The sequence below is a fragment of the Hypanus sabinus genome, chromosome 2 (assembly GCF_030144855.1).
Source record: "Hypanus sabinus isolate sHypSab1 chromosome 2, sHypSab1.hap1, whole genome shotgun sequence".
NCBI classification, from domain to species: domain Eukaryota; kingdom Metazoa; phylum Chordata; class Chondrichthyes; order Myliobatiformes; family Dasyatidae; genus Hypanus; species Hypanus sabinus.
Genome location: NC_082707.1, coordinates 73916250 through 73934743, shown reverse-complemented (window position 1 = coordinate 73934743; position 18494 = coordinate 73916250). Strand labels below are relative to the sequence as shown.

The window sequence follows — 18494 nt, the reverse complement described above, 5'->3', positions numbered from 1 at the left end:
CCCCAGCCTTCCCTGTAACAAGAAGTAAACACTCTTTAGATTACTGTACCTCCCTGTCTGTGTCCTGCATTTGGGTTCACCCGTTCTCAGCAACACCTAAATTGTGCTGTAGGTTTTCTATGTTTTCATCTATCCAGATGACGCACTTGTGTCTTTTTCACTTGCTGCCACCTTACTGGCCAAAATTCACTCGCGTTCAAGTTAATCTGAAGGACTGGAAATTAAATATTGATCTGAATGGAGATGGGCTTTAGGGAAAGCAGTAACACTTGTCATAACTCATTGCCTTTTTAACAAATCATAATGCGTGAGATACATTGATCTCAATAAACATGTCCCTCTGCTAATCTTCACCAGTGATTATAATCACTCCACATTGTGCCCATCTGCTACACATTGTGCCTTCATCTGCTACACTTTTAAAGAGCCTTGCACCTTATTTTAATCTTTCCATCCACATGTTAGAGCAAAAAACACTTGTCTTAACATTCAGGGTTCAATAGGTACATTTAATGTCAGAGAAATGTATACAATATTCATCGGGCAATTCCTTTTCTTTGCAAACACACATGAACACAGAAAGTGCCCCAAAGAATGAATGACAGTTAAAAGTTAGAACCACAAACTACCCCCCAGCTTCCCCCTTCCACACAAAAGCAACAGCAAGGCAATGACTTCCCCCCTACCCCACCACAGGGGCCAAAATGTCTGCATGTGTTCCTGTCAGCTCACTTTCTACACTTTCACGTATGTGGTTATTGAAAGGGATCGCAAGTTCCTGCTCTTTATGACTTGCTCATCTACCTATCCCATCTCTTCCCACCCACTCTTCTGAGTCCACTGGCATGTTTTCCTTTTACTGGAAGAGGTGTAATATCTCCCTTTACCTTCTCCTCCCTCACCAACACACCAGGGCACAAACAGCCCTTTCTGGTGAGCAAGATGTTCACCTCAAATCAAATCAAATCAAGTTTAATTATCATTCAGACCACACATGGACACAGTTGAATGAGACAGCTTGTGGGGCACAGGTGCATAGCATTCATTCAAAATAACCAGAGAGAGAAAAAAACACACACATCATTACGCAAGAAAACACATGTATAGTCCAAGTCCTTGAGCGACATTCAAATTGATGGTACAGCTCCCGGCAATCCAGTTTGTCATTCCACTGGTCGAACACTGGGGGGCAACACTGATGGGAGAGACTGGCTCCCACCTGAGCACAGACTCCACGCTGCACCACCTCACTCGGCCTGCAGCAGTAGGCAAGCCCACTTGAGGTCTTGTCCTCACTACAACCGTGGTTCTGCTGCTGCCTAGTTGCGTGTCTCACCACCAACAAGGGAAACAGGCCTGCGGCATCTCACACTATCAACGTCCAACAGGGACTTGTGATTGCAAGGGAACTGTCCAGGACAGTCACCCATGGTTACGCTGCACATGACTTTTGCACACCTACTTCAATGCTTTGAGTAGCAGGTGGCAACATGGTCTGCACCCGGGTCAGCTTCTCAGGACCTTTGCCCAGCCAAGTGCCGGCCAGTTTCCCCTTCCACCCGAGGGACTTTCGCTTTCCCTAACACCCAAGGGGCTTTCACGTCCTCTTCCGAGGAACGCCGTCTTCCCCTTCCGCTTGAGGGGTGTTCACATCCCCTTCTACACGAGAGGTGTTTGCTTCCCCTTCCACGGGAGGGGCGCGCATCTTCCCCTTGAATCGGAGAGCCAATGTCTTCGCTAACTTCCTGCTGGGCTTCAGCTTCTCCATCATGAGGCTGAATACTGGGTTTCCCGTTTCCGACTCGTCCACTGGTTCCTTTTGACCCTCCAGCTGGCGGCTCTGAAAAACGAACAAATCACTGATGCGGTAGACCTGCATTGTCCTTGGAGTGCAGTGTGGTCTTACATTCACAGAGAAACACTTTTTAAAAAGAACGGTGCATCTTTGGTTGGCCCCAGCAGGCCTCTCCATTTGAACATGCTGCCACCTTACTGGAAGTCACTTTGACGACACCTTTTCCAGCCTGTCTACTGCAGTCAGTGTTTCTCATGTGGCTTGCTCTACTCTGGAGAAACCAGGCATAGACTAAGAGATGCAAGAGCCATCTTCAGCTTCTATTTGCTTAACATTTTAGTTCTGCTTCCTACTGCCACACTATTCTGTCTGTCCTCAGCCTCCACCATTGTCTCTATAGAGAGGAAGAATATCAAATTGGAGGAAAATCATCTGATACTATGCTTATGTGATGAGCAGATTACGGAATCTGGAACAATGATAGGAGCGGTAAGTTTTCCTACTGCAGGTAACCACACTATGGTGCTCTTCCCTCACACACACTCACTTCTCCACTCAGTTTTCTTCCTGCGTTGATCCCATTTCCAGATCCCTCCTCCCTCCCCTTCCCTCACAGTTGCATCTGCCCTTCACCCCTCCCTGTCTGTTTCCACCTCTTACCTATCAGCCTCTGACCCTCCCTTTTACTACTAGATACCAGCAATCTTCCTCTTCCCTCAGTGCTGATACATGATCTTGACCCAAAATATTGACTTTTACCATTTGCCTCCACATATGTGGTTTGAGTTGCCGTTTTCTGCTGGAATTCTGTTTGGATGTTCCAGATTCCAGTACTTGCATTCTCTTGTCTTTTTTTAAAGAGATGATGAGAACATGCCGGAAGCTCGTTTTGAAGTGAATGAAGACCCAAGTGATGTATAATCCTTTGGTTCATTTTCAGACAGATTCTATGAAGAGCAGTGTTAGAAAACTGGAGGGTTATGGAGCCTGAAGACAGTGGCTTCAGTCTTCCCAATATATAGTCAGGACAGCATGGTAGCACAACGCTTTACCATACAGGTGAATCGGATTCCTGGAGATCTCCTGGAGTCCAAGAGATCTCAGATTGAGTCCTCAGTATTCTTAAGTGGGAGGGTGAACACCCAGAAATCGTGGTCTATTAGGTACCAATGACATGGGTTGGATGTGTGACGAGGTTCTGCAAAGGGAGTTCAGGGAGTTAGGTGCTACATTAAAGGGCAGGACCTCCAGAGCTGTGATCTCAGGATTGCTACCTGTGTCACATGCTAGTGAGGTTAGAACCAGCAAGATTATTCAGTTTAATACATGGCTAAGGAGTTGGTGAAGGAGAGCGGGCATAAGATTTTTGGATCATTGGGCTCTGTTTCAGGGAAGGTGGGACTTGTACAGAGGGAATGGTTTGCACCTTAACTGGAGGGGACTAATATCGTAGTTGGAAGGTTTGTTAATGCTTATGGTGGGTTTTAAACCAGAGTTGGAGGAGAACCAGAGTGCTAGAACAGATAGTGGAGAAGTTGTGGAGGCAGATGTTGGTAAGACTGCAGATGAAGTTAGGAATCAAAATATTGAACATGGCAACAAAATCAGAAAGGATGAATACAGGACTGAAGTTGTATCTGAATGCGTGCAGTATACAGAATAAAGTAGATGAACTTGCAGCACAGCTACAGACTGGCAGGTATGATGTCGTAGGCATCAGTGAATCATGGCTGAAAGATTAGAACTGGGAACTCAATGTCCAATGATACACTTTGTATCGAAAGGATAGGCAGGAAGGCAGAGGGGATGACTTTGTTGAGTTGGTTAAAAAATGAAATCAAATCATTAGAAAGAGGTGACATAGGGTTAGAAGGTGATGAATCTTTGTAAACAGAGCTAAGTGTAACACCCTGGATAAGATTATTACCGCAATGCTGTAGGTATTACTTTTTAGCAGTTCTATAAGAGTTTGTTCTGTTTTTAGTATGTTCAGATTTGAGCTAACGATAAGGGGTTATGTTGTTAAATTAAGGAACGTTGTGTCTGCCAATCTGGATGGTGGAAATGGGAGAAGGTTCTGGAGAAAACTGGGTGGAGAAGTCTTTTGATGGTCACTGGTATGGGTCGAGGTCTTTTTGGTGGAAGCTGGGAGAAGACAAGAGGGAAGATGTCTGGGGATGCTGTCCCTGTTGCACAAGGTGCTTTGTGCAGATGAATGGCTTCAAGCAGGAAGGACTAACGCTGCCGTGGGGGAGCCCGTCTGTTCAAGCAACATTCGGAAGGTGGAGTGTACTTTCACCCTAACCCTGGGTCCAGAGTGAGAGTCAAAGACAACTTCAAGACGAGCTCCAACACATGTGAACATTTGGACTGGGTTAACTGTAATGAACATTTTATTGTATTTTATTTTTTTACTGTTTGATAATGTTGAAATTTGGAAATATACTTTCTTTACAATTATATGCAGTGTGCAATCTGTAATTTCCTTCCAACTGCTAATTGCATGGGGCAGTATTTACACAGTATTCACACAGTTCAGGGTTCAGGTGATTGAGTCAACCCAAATTCCCGGTTTTGGTGGGACCCAAGTCATACCGACCAAGATGCATGGGGTTTGAAAAAAAAAGGCAGTTTTCTCACTACTTTGTCAAGTGGTTGTCCGTGAGGGGCAAACAAGTCGTGTGTCTAGAGAAGTCCAGTAAAAAGGGGGTTCAACAGGAACTGCGAGTGTAAAAAGACCCTAACGTGAGTTGTAGAGAAAATCCAAACAGTTGCAATGATGTGGCCTACAAATTACAATGGGAGGTAGAAAATGAATGCCAAATTTTCAAAGGGAAGAAGGACACTACCGTAGCTGACAAGTGAAGTCAGAGACAAAGTAAAAGCAAAAGAGAGGACATACAAAGAAGTCAGAGCTAGTGGGAAGATAGAGGATTGGGGAGCTTTTAAAAACTTGCAGAAGCAAATTAAGAAGGTTGTTGAGAAGGAAAAAATGAAAGAGTAAAACAGAGTCAAGGGTAGATATATGACCAATACAAAATAACGCTGGAGATACTGGAATGAGGGATGTCGAGATGGCAGAGAAACTGATTACGTACTTTGCATTAGTCTTCACACTGGAAGATGTCTGCAGTATACCGGACATTCAAGAGCGCTAAGAAAGTGAAGTTTGTGCAGTGAAAATTACAACTGAGAAGGTGCTCAGGAAGCTTAATGGTCTGAGGGTGGATAAATATCCTGGACCTGATGGAGTGCACCTTCGGGTTCGAAGGAAGTAGCTGGAGAGATTGCAGAGGCATTAACGATGACCTTTCAAGATTTGGTAAATTCTGACATTGTACCAGATGACTGGAAAATTAAAAATGTTACATTGCTATTTAAGAAGGGTGGGAGGCAGCAAGAAGGAAACTATAGACCTGTAAGCCTGACATCAGTGGCTGGGAAGTTGTTGGAATCAATTCTTAGAGATGAGATTCCAAAATACCTGGAGGCACATGACAAGATAGGCCAAAGTCAGAATGCTTTCCTGGAAGGAAAATTCTGCCTGAAAAACGTACTGCAATTGTTTCAGGAAATTACAAGCAGGGTAATTTACAAGGAGATTACAGGGAAATTACAAAGTACAAGGAGGTGAAGTAGACATGGTATACTTGGATTTTCAGAAGGCCTTTGACAAGGTGCCACACATGATGCTGCTTAGCCAGATAAGAGCCCATGGAATTACAGGGAAGTTACTAGCATGGGTGGGGCATTGGCTGGTTGGCAAAAAAAACAGAGTGGGAATAAAGGGTTCCTATTCTGGCTAGCTGCTAGTTACGAGTGGAGTTCCACAGGGGTCGGTGTTGGGACTGCTGCTTTTAACTATGTATGTCAATGGTTTGGACTATGGTTTTAATAGATTTTTGGCTAAATTTGGCGATTACAAAGATAGGTGGAGGAGCAGGTAGGTTGAGGAAACAGAGAGCCTGCAGAGAGGCTTAGACGGTTTAGGGAAATGGACAAAGAAGTGGCAAATGAAATACAATGCTGGGAAGTATATGGTCATGCACTTTGGTGGAAGAAATGAACGGGCAGACTATTATTTAGACGGGGAGAGAATTCAAAATGCAGAGACGCAAAGGGACTTGGGAGTCCTTGTGCAAGATACCCTAAAGGTTAACCTCCAGGTTGAGTCAGTTGTAAAGAAGTCAAATGTAATGTTGGCATTCATTTCTAGAGGCATAGAAAATAAGAGCAGGAATGTAATTTTGAGTCTCTCATGAGACCACACTTGGAGTATTGTGTGCAGTTTTGGGCTTCCTATTTTAGAAAGGATATACTAACATTGGAGAGGGTTCAGTGAAGATTGACAAGAATGATTCCAGGAATGAAAGGGTTACTTCTGCTCTTATAATTTATGGTCCTAACTGAAAGGTCTGAAGGTCGATAAGTCCTGGACCAGATGTTGGACACCCCAGTTTACTGAAAGAGGTGGCTGAAGATATTGTGGGGACATGAGTAATAATCTTTCAAGAATCATGGAATTCTGGAATGGTTCAGAAAACTGGAAAATTGCAAATGTTGTTCAGCTCTTCAAGAACAGAGAGAGGCAAAAGAAAGGAAACTATAGGACAGTTAGTCTGGCCTCAGTGGTTGGGAAGATGTTGGTGTCGATTATTAAAGTTGAGGTCTCAGTTTAACTCTCACACATGATAAAATCGGTCATAGCCAGCATGGTTTCTTCAAGTGAGAATCTTGCCTGACAAATTATTGGAATTATTTGAAGAAATAACAAGCAGGATAGAGAAAGGAGAATTGTTTGATGTGTCCTTGGAATTTCAGAAAGCCTTTGACATTGTCACACGTGAGGCTGCTTAACAAGCTACAAGCTCATGGCATTACAGGAATAATTCTAGCATGGATAAAGCAGTGACTGACTGGCAGGGGGCAAAGAGTGGGACTGAAGGGAGCATTTTCTGGATGGCTGCTGGTGGCTAGTGGTATTCCACAGGGGTCTGTATTGGGACAGATTTTTCTTTTACATTATATGTCAAAAAACTGAGGTGTAAAGGGAATTGTAAAGGGAATTGATTCCCTAAAGGTTAATTTGCAGGTCGAGTCCTTGGTGAGGAATGCAAATGTGATTTTGCATTCATTTCAAGTAGACTAGAATATGAAAGCAAGGATGTAACGTTGAGACTTTATAAAACACTGGTGAGGCATCACTTGGAGTATTATGTGCAGGTTTGGAACACTTAACTTTGAAAGGATGTGCTGAAACTGGACAGGGTTCAAGGGATGTTCACAAAAATAATTGAATGGCATGTCATATGAAGAGCATTCGCTGGCTTTGAGCCTACATTCTCTGGAATTAAGAAGAATGAGGGATGACCTAATTGAAACGTTTCAAATTTTGAAACACCTTAATAGAGTAGATATGGAGAGGATGCTTCCTCTGGTGGGAGAGTCAAAGACCAGAGGACATGGCCACAGAATAGAGGGGCACCTTTTTAAAATGGAGATGAGGAGGAATTTCTTTAACTAGAGAGTGGTGAATCTATGGAATTCATTAGCATCAAAGTACCTGGGGAAAATCAACACCTCAGGGCTTGAAGACATCAAGATGTCCAAAATTTATTTAATATTCTATATTATGCATCACAAGTAGCATGAGCTAAGAAAATTCTATTATCTTGATTTTGACAACACTAAAATCTGTTTGTCACCAGCATCACAAATATAATGCTTCAATAGAATGGAAAGTAGCATTACTGTACAAAATAAGAATAATATTACCTTATTATGTATCCACATAAGTATTAAAAGAGAATGAGGGAAGCAGACATTGTCCAATTAACACAGGAGATGCTGCAGATGCTGGCAACCCAGAGCAACACACAAAATGATGGTGGAACTCAGGTCAGGCAGCATCTATGGAGGGGAATAAACAGTCTTGGCCTGAATTGTTGACTGTTTATTCCCCTCCACAGATGCTGCCTGACCTCCTGAATTCCTCCAGCATTTTGTATGTTGTTCTATCCAATCAATTAAAAAAAAGTTAGAAATTCTTTAGGTTTATCCTGAGGTGGACAACTCATGGTTCATCAAAATGCATGAAAAAGCAAGAAAACAAAATGATGTTACAATACTATATTCAACAGAATTTATAAACCCATTGCATGGTAGTATGCAAGTGAATGATAAATTTATTACCAGTGAATTCTACAAATCATCATACCTGCATCGATCAGTCTGTACATAAGCACGTAAGCAGTTTCGGAACTGGAAAATATTAAACAATTTAGATTTAAAAAAAAGATGAGAGCATACAATTTGTCTTCTACCAATATGGATCAATTTGTACATTGTTACTACCAGTTTTTATAATTTCCCAGTTTTTGGCCCTTCTATCTAGTTTGTAGGTCAATTTAAATACACTTAAAAATTTCTACTTCACTAGACAAGTTGTCACATTATGAATATATCTAATGGACAATATGGAACTGCAAGTCCTTTTGAGTGATTTATTTCAAGTGTAGTGTCTTTTCAGAAGTAATGTAACAATACTCAAAGGACAAAACTCCAAGGCAGAGTACAAATTAAATGGCAGGATACTGGGTAGTGTGGAGGAACAGAGGAATCGGGGGTACAAGTCCACAGATCCCTGAAAGTTGCCTCACAGGTAGATAGGGTAGTTAAGAAAGCTTATGGTGTGTTGGCCTTCATAAGTTAAGGGATAGAGCTTAAGAGTCGCGAGGTAGTGATGCAGCTCTATAAAACTCTGGTTAGGCCACACTTGGAGTATTGTGTCCAGTTCTGGTCGCCTCACTATAGGAAGGATGAGGAAGCATTGGAAAGGGTACAGAGGGGATTTACCAGGATGCTGCCTGGTTTAGAGAGTATGCATTATGATCAGAGATGAAGGGAGCTAGGGCTTTACTCTTTGTAGAGAAGGAGGATGAGAGGAGACATGATAGAGGTATACAAGAAATTAAGAGGACAGCCAGCGCCTCTTCCCAGGGCACCACTGCTCAATTAAAGAGGACATGGCTTTAAGGTAAGGGGTGGGAAGTTCAAGGGGGATATTAGAGGAAAGTTTTTCAATGGGAGTGGTTGGTGCGTGGAATGCATTGCCTGAGTCAGTGGTGCAGGCAAATACACTAGTGAAATTTAAGAGACTACTAGACAGGTAAATGGAGGAATTTAAGGTGGGGGGTTATACAGGAGGCAGAAATTAAGGGTCATCACAACATTGTGGGCCGAAGGGCCTGAACTATGATGTACTATTCTATGTTAATACTCATTAACTATAACATTTTTGCACAATAGATTATGCATTAAATAAATGTGGTTATTACCATGGATTGAAATTGTTTTCCTTAACGAAATGTCATGACGAATAAATATTCATTGACAACATGCAAAAAAAAATCAAAATGTTACTGTCAGGAAGTTATATGACACAAATTCAAATCTAAAATCACTCACACAATGAATATAATGATTATTCAGAAACAATCAACTATAAATTCAGTGAAATAATGGCCTGTCTCAGTTCTGAGTAAGTTTATCTGAGAGCTTTTCTCAATCCTATACATTCTTTGTGAGAGGGAAAGACATAAAAATGACCGTTTTTTATATTTCTCCCTCCAGAATTGCACACTCTCTCAACGTTGATCTATATAATGATTTTTACATTATTTCTGGATCTAATTCTGGGAACCCTCCACCTCACAGCATTGAGAAACAGGTACAGAGACGAAGCAGGTGTCCCAGCACTCTCTCAGGGGCAATGACAATGCCATTCTACAAATGAATAAAGAAAAAGCCACTGTCTGGTAGCTCACATGATCAGTCTGATGTGTTTAATGTTAATCCTGTAATACTATAAATGTTTACATTTGATCTCCAAAACAAGCTGGCATGATTATCAAGAGCTAAGTAAATAAAAGTTCCACGAGGAAATCTGCAGATGTTGGAAATTCAAGCATCACCATCTCCAAAGGGATCCTACTACCAAGCACATCATTCCCTCCCCCCCCCCCCCGCTTTCCTCAGGGATTGCTCCCTACGCGACTCCCTTGTCCATTCGTCCCCCCCATCCCTTCCCACCGATCTCCCTCCTGGCACTTATCCTTGTAAGCAGAACAAGTGTTATAACTTCCCTTACACTTCCTCCCTCACCACCATTCAGGGCCCCAGACAGTCCTTCCAGGTGAGGCGACACTTCACCTGTGAGTCGGCTGGTGTGGTATACTGCGTCTGGTGCTCCCGGTGTGGCCTTTTATATATTGCTGAGACCCAATGCAGACTGGGAGACCATTTCACTGAACACCTATGCTCGGTCCGCCAGAGAAAACAGGATCACCCAGTGGCCACACATTTTAATTCAACGTCCCATTCCCATTCTGATATGTCTATCCATGGCCTTATCTACTGTCAAGATGAAGCCACATTCAGGTTGGAGGAACAACACCTTATATACCGGTTGGGTAGCCTCTAACCTGATGGCATGAACATTGACTTTTCTAACTTCCGTTAATGCCCCTCCTTCCCTCTTACCCCATCCCTGATATATTTAGTTTCCCCCCCTCCTTTTTTTCTCTTTCTGCCCATCACTCTGCCTGTTCTCCATCTCCGTCTGGTGCTCCCCTCCCCCTTTCTTTCTCCCTAGGCCTCCCGTCCCATGATCCTTTCCCTTCTCCAGCTCTGTATCCCTTTTGCCAATCACTTTCCAGCTCTCAGCTTCACCCCACCCCCTTCGGTCTTCTCCTATCATTCTGCATTTTCCCTTCCCCCTCCGACTTTCAAATCTCTTACTATCTTTCCTTTCAGTTAATCCTGACGAAGGATCTCGGCCCGAAATGTCGACAGTGCTTCTCCCTATAGATGCTGCCTGGCCTGCTGTGTTCCACCAGCATTTTGTGTGTTAAATAAAGTTCCAGCTCAGCTCCTACAGTGACCTCATACTGTATGACTGAAATGATTGACCTCCAATAACATAATCATCTCCCTTTGTGCGATGTACAATGTTGCTTTAGAAAACTTTTCAATCTGTTCTTAATTTTTACCTTTTTAACATTTTCATCATTAAAATTGTACCAGTCACCAGATTCTGATTTGATTAGGATGACTAATCGTATGACTAGGATGATTAACCTCCAACAATATACTCATGTCTCTTTGTGTGAGGTATAATGCTGCTTTTGAAGTAACTTAATTTCATTCCAGAACACAAACTGAGAAAATACCATAGAATAGAAACACAGCCAGACCATGTGCTAACTTTCCCTTGACTAGTGAATTAGAAAACTTTTCATTCTGTTCCTAAAATTTTTACCTTTATAACATCTTCATCATTAAAATTGTACCAGTCATCAGAGCCTGATTTGATTTCAGCATAATAGTGGCCACTTCCATAGTGTCCTCTGTGGTGCCATATTGCAAACAATTCATACTTTTTCTCCTAAAGCAGAGAAAGGCAACAGAAAGGTATCATTAATTTTACTTTTCTTTGCACTGGCCAGTCATTTGCATTTACACCTCTGATAAACTGACCAAACTGAGTTAAATTTGATGCTCTGGTCATTTCTGGTCAAAAAAGACCTCTTTAGCACAATGCAGAGCATGGCCAATATCTGTAAGCATTTTGGAAAATAGGCTAGTTTTCTGAGAGCACTGGCCAAAATTCTGCGAAAAGGTGAAACTGAATACAGAAAATGTTGTGAATACTCAGCAGCTCAGTCAGCATCTGAAGAAAGAGAAACAGAGTCAATGTTTCAAATCAAGATGTTTTATTGACCTGAAATATTAAACCTGTTTCCCTTCCCACAGCTGTTTCATAACCTGTTGAATATTTTCAGTTTTTTCAATAATTATTTCAGATCTGTGGTACTTAGTTTTTGGATTTTTGCTGAAGGATACTCAGAAGAAATGTAATTTTTCCTTGACAGATTATTTTATTTCCAGACACATATTTCTGCAACTTTTAACTTGAAGTTCAACATAAATTTTTATGTACCTTTGGCTTTATCCATGTACAAGATCATGTAATTGTCTTAGCCTGAAAATATTTGATCTAAAGTGAAAATAGAACGATATTATGCTCTGAAAATAGCAAAACAAATCCTTGTTTGCTCAGACTTGGAATCACAGACACCTGGTTTCAGAATCAAATCTCAAAGAGAAAGAGCTGTGAGACAGCAGCAGAGCAGCTGCCTCACAGCCCCAGTGACATTGGTGGGTAAGTGGCTTAAAACTACTCAAATTTGTTGAATTGATCCGGCCTGGATGGATTTCAGTGGCCTGGTGACAGTGGGAGAAAGGATCAATTGTAGCAGGAACTGTGAGTGGTTTATTAAAGAAAAGGTAGAAGAGGACTTCTTCATGTTCAGTATTTGCTGTTTCTTTACCTCTTGTGCTGTCAAAACTTGCTGATCCACTTCCTGATTCACTTCTTGTGATTGAAGAGATGCTTGTTCATCTTTTGCAACGTCCACATGGGAATAATTCTCTGCATCATTCACCTATGAGAGAGCATGAAAGAAAGAAACTGGGATATTAATATTTCAATAATTGGGCAGAGTCCCTGAACAGGGATGTCCTGCTCACTCACAGTTTATCTCAGGGAAATTCATTTGCCTGTGTGCAGTGCTCCAGGGTTCTGATATATTCCATGTTCCAATGCACTCAGTACATTGTTTACTCTGACCAGCACATGGTTCTCACATGTACACCTGTCAGCAGTATCAACAGAACTCTATGAACTACATAGAAGTACAGAAGGGATAAGCGGAATGGCCAGTGGCAGGAGTAGAAACATCAGGCTTTGGCTCAAAAGAGGCTTTGGCTCGGGAGAGGTGTTGGCTCTATGTAAATCGTTTATTAAGTTTCCATTTTGTTTTTTTTCTCTTATTGTACCAATTAAATGGCTGTGGTTTGTTCTTCGTGCCAGATGTTGGAGAACTGGGAGACCCAGAGTCACCCGGGGAACTACATCTGCGTGAAGTGCATCTGGCTGCAGCTCCTTGAAGACCATGTTAGGGATCTGGAGCAGCAACTGGATGACCTTTGGCTTGTGCGGGAGAGTGAGGAGATAATCGATCAAAGCTACAGGGACGTAGTCATCCTGTAGTTGCAGGAGGTGAGTGTCTTGGTGACTGTCAGGAAAAATTGAAATAGGCAGTTAGAGCAGAGCACACCTGTGGCCATTGCTGTCAAACAGAAGTATACCGCTTTGGATACTCACGTGGGGGATGACCTTCTGGAAGAATGCCACAGAGACCGGGTTACAGGCACTGTGCATCGGTCCGTGGTGCAGAAGGGAAAAAGAGCGAAGAAGAGAGCGGTAGTGATAGAGGACTCAATAGTGAAGGGGACAGACAGGAGATTGTGTAGACGTGAACGGGACACCCGGATGGTATGCAGCCTCCCAGATGCCAGGGTCAGGGATATCTCTGAGATATCTCCACAACATTTTGGAGAGCAGCCAAAGGGGACCAATATTCTGGTGCGCAGGTTTGTTCGAGCTGTTGGGAAGGGTTTGTACTAATTTTGCAGGGGGAAGGGACGGATGGTAAAAAAAAGTTAAGATAAGCATGAAGTCTGACTGTCAGGAAGGGCAGGCAGGTGATGGGACTAAGTTGCAGCCAATAGGCTGAGTATCAAAACATTAGGAAAATAGAATCAGAAAAGATAGTAAACACGGTACCGAAGTTGTTGTATCTAAATGCATATAGTATGAAGTGGATGAACTTGTTCTAATTTTACGGATTACCAGGTGTGATGTAGCCATCACAGAATTGTGGGTGGATGAAGGATGGTTATAGTTGGGAGCTGAATGTCCTAGGTTACATGTTACATCAGAGGGATAGGAAAGTTAGCAGAGGGGGTGGAGTGGCTCTACTGGTAAAGAATGGCATAAAATCAGTAGAACGATGTGACAAATGATCGGAAGCTGTTGAATCCTTGTGGGTTGAGTGAAGAAATGTCAAGGGGAAAAAAAACTTTATAAGCAGTTATATACAGGCCTTCCAACAGTGGCTGGGATGTGGACCACAGGTTACAACAGGATATAGGAAAAGGCAAGTAAAAAGGGCAATTTCATGGCAGTCATGGGAGATTTTAACATGCAGGTTAGTTGGGAAAAATCAGGTTCGTAATGGATCTCAAGACAGCGAATACAACAGACTTCTATTGAATGCATACGAGATGGCTTTTTAGAGCAATTTTTTGCTAAGCCTAACACGGGATCGGCTATACTGGATTTGCTGTTATGTAATGAACCAGAGGCAATTAGAGAACTTAATGTGAAAGAACCCAATAGGAACCAGTGATCACAATAAAACAGAGTTCAACTTGACATTTGATAGGGAGAAAGTAAAGTCTGATGAAGCAGTATTTCCGTGAGTAAGTAAAATTATATGGTATGAGAGGAGTTCACCAATGTAAATTGGAAGGAACTGCTGGTGCGCATTTTTGGGAAAAATGAGGAAGGTCCAGGTCATATTCTTTCCAAAAATGAAAAAAATTCTCAAACAGCAAAATAGTTGTGGAGTAGATGAGAAAGAATAAAATTGTTATTGGTGAAGGAGTTAATGGTGAAGGAGTGCATGGCCAATATGAAGAGTAAAATTATGCATTTTTTTTAATTGATGCAGCCCGAATGGATTTCAGTGGCTTGGTGACATTGGCAGAAATGAACAATTGTGGGAGGCACTGTGAGCAGTTTATTAAAGAAAAGGTAGTAGAGATCATGTTCATGTTGAAAATTTGCTATTTCCTTACCTCGTGTCCTGTTGAAACATGCTGTAGGTGATCTAAAGGAGAGAACGAATAGAACACATCAGAAGAGTTTATGAATATCCCCACGTGGTCAGTCATGTTTCTTGCAGCAGGTGCCCGAGCCCACCAGCCATGCTGATGCTTTGTGCCCTCAGCTTCCAACGTACCTTGACGGGTCACGGAATTTCTTCCTTCAATGTCCACAGAAATTTCCCGATTCACTTCTTGATCTTGAACAGGTGTTTCATCTTCTTTTCCATCATCCACATGGGAATCTTTCTGGGCATTAACCTCCTGTATGAGAGTGAGATAGTAAGAAAGTAAAATAGTGGGACAAAGAACATTTGACGTTTCGGGCTGAGATCCTTTGGCAGGACTGCACCGAACTGTTAACTGCATTATTTTTCCCATAGGTGCTGCCTGGCCTGATGACTCCCTCCAGCATTTTGTGCGTGTTGCTTGGATTTCCAGCATCTGCAGATATTCATGTTTGACAGAGCCTTTTTCTGAGAAAGCATCCCAAAAAGTTTCAGAAGATATGAGGGGAGAGGGCAATATTTCTCTGAGTTGTGGAGTTCTCAAAAAAAATGAAACATTTCTGGCAATTTTTAAAGGTGAAAGAATATATGGCCAATACGAAGAGTAAAATTATGCAATTTATTTTCATTGATCCTGCGCGAATTTTTGGGAAAAGTGAGGGAGGTGCAGGTCATATGTTTTTCAAAAATGAAAAAAAATCTCAAACGGCAAAATAGTTGTGGAGTAGATGAGAAAGAATAAAACATTTCACACAGTTGTTAATGGTGAAGGAGTGCATGGCCAATATCAAGAGTAAAATTATGCATTTTTTTAATTGATGCAGCCCGAATGGATTTCAGTGGCTTGATGACAGTGGCAGAAATGAACAATTGTGGGAGGCACCGTGAGCAGTTTATTAAAGAAAAGGTAGTAGAGATGATGTTCATGTTGAAAATTTGCTATTTCCTTACCTCGTGTCCCGTTGAAACATGCTGTGGGTGATCTAAAGGAGAGAACAAATAGAACACATCAGAAGAGTTTATGAATATCCCCACGTGGTCAGTCATGTTTCTTGCAGAAGGTGCCCGAGCCCACCAGCCATGCTGATGCTTTGTGCCCGCAGCTTCCAACGTACCTTGACGGGTCACAGAATTTCTTCCTTCAATGTCCACGGAAATTTCCCGATTCACTTCTTGATCTTGAACAAGTGTTTCATCTTCTTTTCCATCATCCACATGGGAATCTTTCTGGGCATTAACCTCCTGTATGAGAGTGAGATAGTAAGAAAGTAAAATAGTGGGACAAAGAACATTTGACGTTTCGGGCTGAGATCCTTTGGCAGGACTGCACCGAACTGTTAACTGTATTATTTTTCCCAAAGGTGCTGCCTGGCCTGATGACTCCCTCCAGCATTTTGTGCGTGTTGCTTGGATTTCCAGCATCTGCAGATTTTCATGTTTGACAGAGCCTTTTTCTGAGAAAGCATCCCAAAAAGTTTCAGAAGATATGAGGGGAGAGGGTAATATTTCTCTGAGTTGTGGAGTTCTCAAGAAAAAATGAAACATTTCTGGCAATTTTTAAAGGTGAAAGAGTATATGGCCAATACGAAGAGTAAAATTATGCAATTTATTTTCATTGATCCTGCGCGCATTTTTGGGAAAAGTGAGGGAGGTGCAGGTCATATGTTTATCAAAAATGAAAAAAAATCTCAAACGGCAAAATAGTTGTGGAGTAGATGAGAAAGAATAAAACATTTCACACAGTTGTTAATGGTGAAGGAGTGCATGGCCAATATCAAGAGTAAAATTATGCATTTTTTTTAATTGATGCAGCCCGAATGGATTTCAGTGGTTTGATGACATTGGCAGAAATGAACAATTGTGGGAGGCACTGTGAGCAGTTTATTAAAGAAAAGGTAGTAGAGATCATGTTCATGTTGAAAATTTGCTATTTCCTTACCTCGTGTCCTGTTGAAACATGCTGTGGGTGTTCTAAAGGAGAGAACAAATAGAACACATCAGAAGAGTTTATGAATATCCCCACGTGGTCAGTCATGTTTCTTGCAGAAGGTGCCCGAGCCCACCAGCCATGCTGATGCTTTGTGCCCGCAGCTTCCAACGTACCTTGACGGGTCACAGAATTTCTTCCTTCAATGTCCACGGAAATTTCCCGATTCACTTCTTGATCTTGAACAGGTGTTTCATGTTCTTTTCCATCATCCACATGGGAATCTTTCTGGGCATTAACCTCCTGTATGAGAGTGAGATAGTAAGTAAGTAAAATAGTGGGACAAAGAACATTTGACGTTTCGGGCTGAGATCCTTTGGCAGGACTGTACCGAACTGTTAACTGTATTATTTTTCTCATAGGTGCTGCCTGGCCTGATGACTCCCTCCAGCATTTTGTGCGTGTTGCTTGGATTTCCAGCATCTGCAGATTTTCATGTTTGACAGAGCCTTTTTCTGAGAACGCATCCCAAAAAGTTTCAGAAGATATGAGGGGAGAGGGTAATATTTCTCTGAGTTGTGGAGTTCTCAAGAAAAAATGAAACATTTCTGGCAATTTTTAAAGGTGAAAGAGTATATGGCCAATACGAAGAGTAAAATTATGCAATTTATTTTCATTGATCCTGCGCGCATTTTTGGGAAAAGTGAGGGAGGTGCAGGTCATATGTTTTTCAAAAATGAAAAAAAATCTCAAACGGCAAAATAGTTGTGGAGTAGATGAGAAAGAATAAAACATTTCACACAGTTGTTAATGGTGAAGGAGTGCATGGCCAATATCAAGAGTAAAATTATGCATTTTTTTTAATTGATGCAGCCCGAATGGATTTCAGTGGCTTGATGACAGTGGCAGAAATGAACAATTGTGGGAGGCACTGTGAGCAGTTTATTAAAGAAAAGGTTGTAGAGATCATGTTCATGTCGAAAATTTGCTATTTCCTTACCTCGTGTCCTTTTGAAACATGCTGTGGGTGATCTAAATGAGAGAACGAATAGAACACATCAGAAGAGTTTATGAATATCCCCACGTGGTCAGTCATGTTTCTTGCAGAAGGTGCCCGAGCCCACCAGCCATGCTGATGCTTTGTGCCCGCAGCTTCCAACGTACCTTGACGTGTCACAGAATTTCTTCCTTCAATGTCCACGGAAATTTCCCGATTCACTTCTTGATCTTGAACAGGTGTTTCATCTTCTTTTCCATCATCCACATGGGAATCTTTCTGGGCATTAACCTCCTGTATGAGAGTGAGATAGTAAGAAAGTAAAATAGTGGGACAAAGAACATTTGACGTTTCGGGCTGAGATCCTTTGGCAGGACTGCACCGAACTGTTAACTGTATTATTTTTCCCATAGGTGCTGCCTGGCCTGATGACTCCCTCCAGCATTTTGTGCGTGTTGCTTGGATTTCCAGCATCTGCAGATTTTCATGTTTGACAGAGCCTTTTTCTGAGAAAGCATCCCAAAAAGTTTCAGAAGATATGAGGGGAGAGGGTAATATTTCTCTGAGTTGTGGAGTTCTCAAGAAAAAATGAAACATTTCTGGCAATTTTTAAAGGTGAAAGAGTAGATGGCCAATACGAAGAGTAAAATTATGCAATTTATTTTCATTGATCCTGCGCTCATTTTTGGGAAAAGTGAGGGAGGTGCAGGTCATATGTTTTTCAAAAATGAAAAAAAATCTCAAACGGCAAAATAGTTGTGGAGTAGATGAGAAAGAATAAAACATTTCTCACAGTTGTTAATGGTGAAGGAGTGCATGGCCAATATCAAGAGTAAAATTATGCATTTTTTTTAATTGATGCAGCCCGAATGGATTTCAGAGGCTTGATGACAGTGGCAGAAATGAACAATTGTGGGAGGCACTGTGAGCAGTTTATTAAAGAAAAGGTAGTAGAGATGATGTTCATGTTGAAAA

At 41.8% G+C, this 18494-nt stretch overlaps 1 protein-coding gene across 1 annotated transcript in view; it reads right to left on the bottom strand.

Annotated features, from left to right (window-relative positions):
• Window positions 1–500: 500 nt before the first annotated feature.
• The window catches only part of LOC132379929 (uncharacterized), a 44139-nt gene continuing 26145 nt past the window's right edge, over window positions 501–18494 (bottom strand). The window contains exons 30-42 of the mRNA XM_059948293.1: window positions 17687–17813; window positions 17523–17554; window positions 16699–16825; window positions 16535–16566; window positions 15711–15837; window positions 15547–15578; window positions 14725–14851; window positions 14561–14592; window positions 12187–12300; window positions 11115–11240; window positions 9133–9152; window positions 8013–8056; window positions 501–1840 (exon numbers count right to left, since the gene is read on the bottom strand). Coding sequence (XP_059804276.1) covers window positions 1515–1840; window positions 8013–8056; window positions 9133–9152; window positions 11115–11240; window positions 12187–12300; window positions 14561–14592; window positions 14725–14851; window positions 15547–15578; window positions 15711–15837; window positions 16535–16566; window positions 16699–16825; window positions 17523–17554; window positions 17687–17813 — 1266 coding nt within the window. The 3' untranslated portion in view covers window positions 501–1514. The remainder of the gene's footprint in view (window positions 1841–8012; window positions 8057–9132; window positions 9153–11114; window positions 11241–12186; window positions 12301–14560; window positions 14593–14724; window positions 14852–15546; window positions 15579–15710; window positions 15838–16534; window positions 16567–16698; window positions 16826–17522; window positions 17555–17686; window positions 17814–18494) is intronic.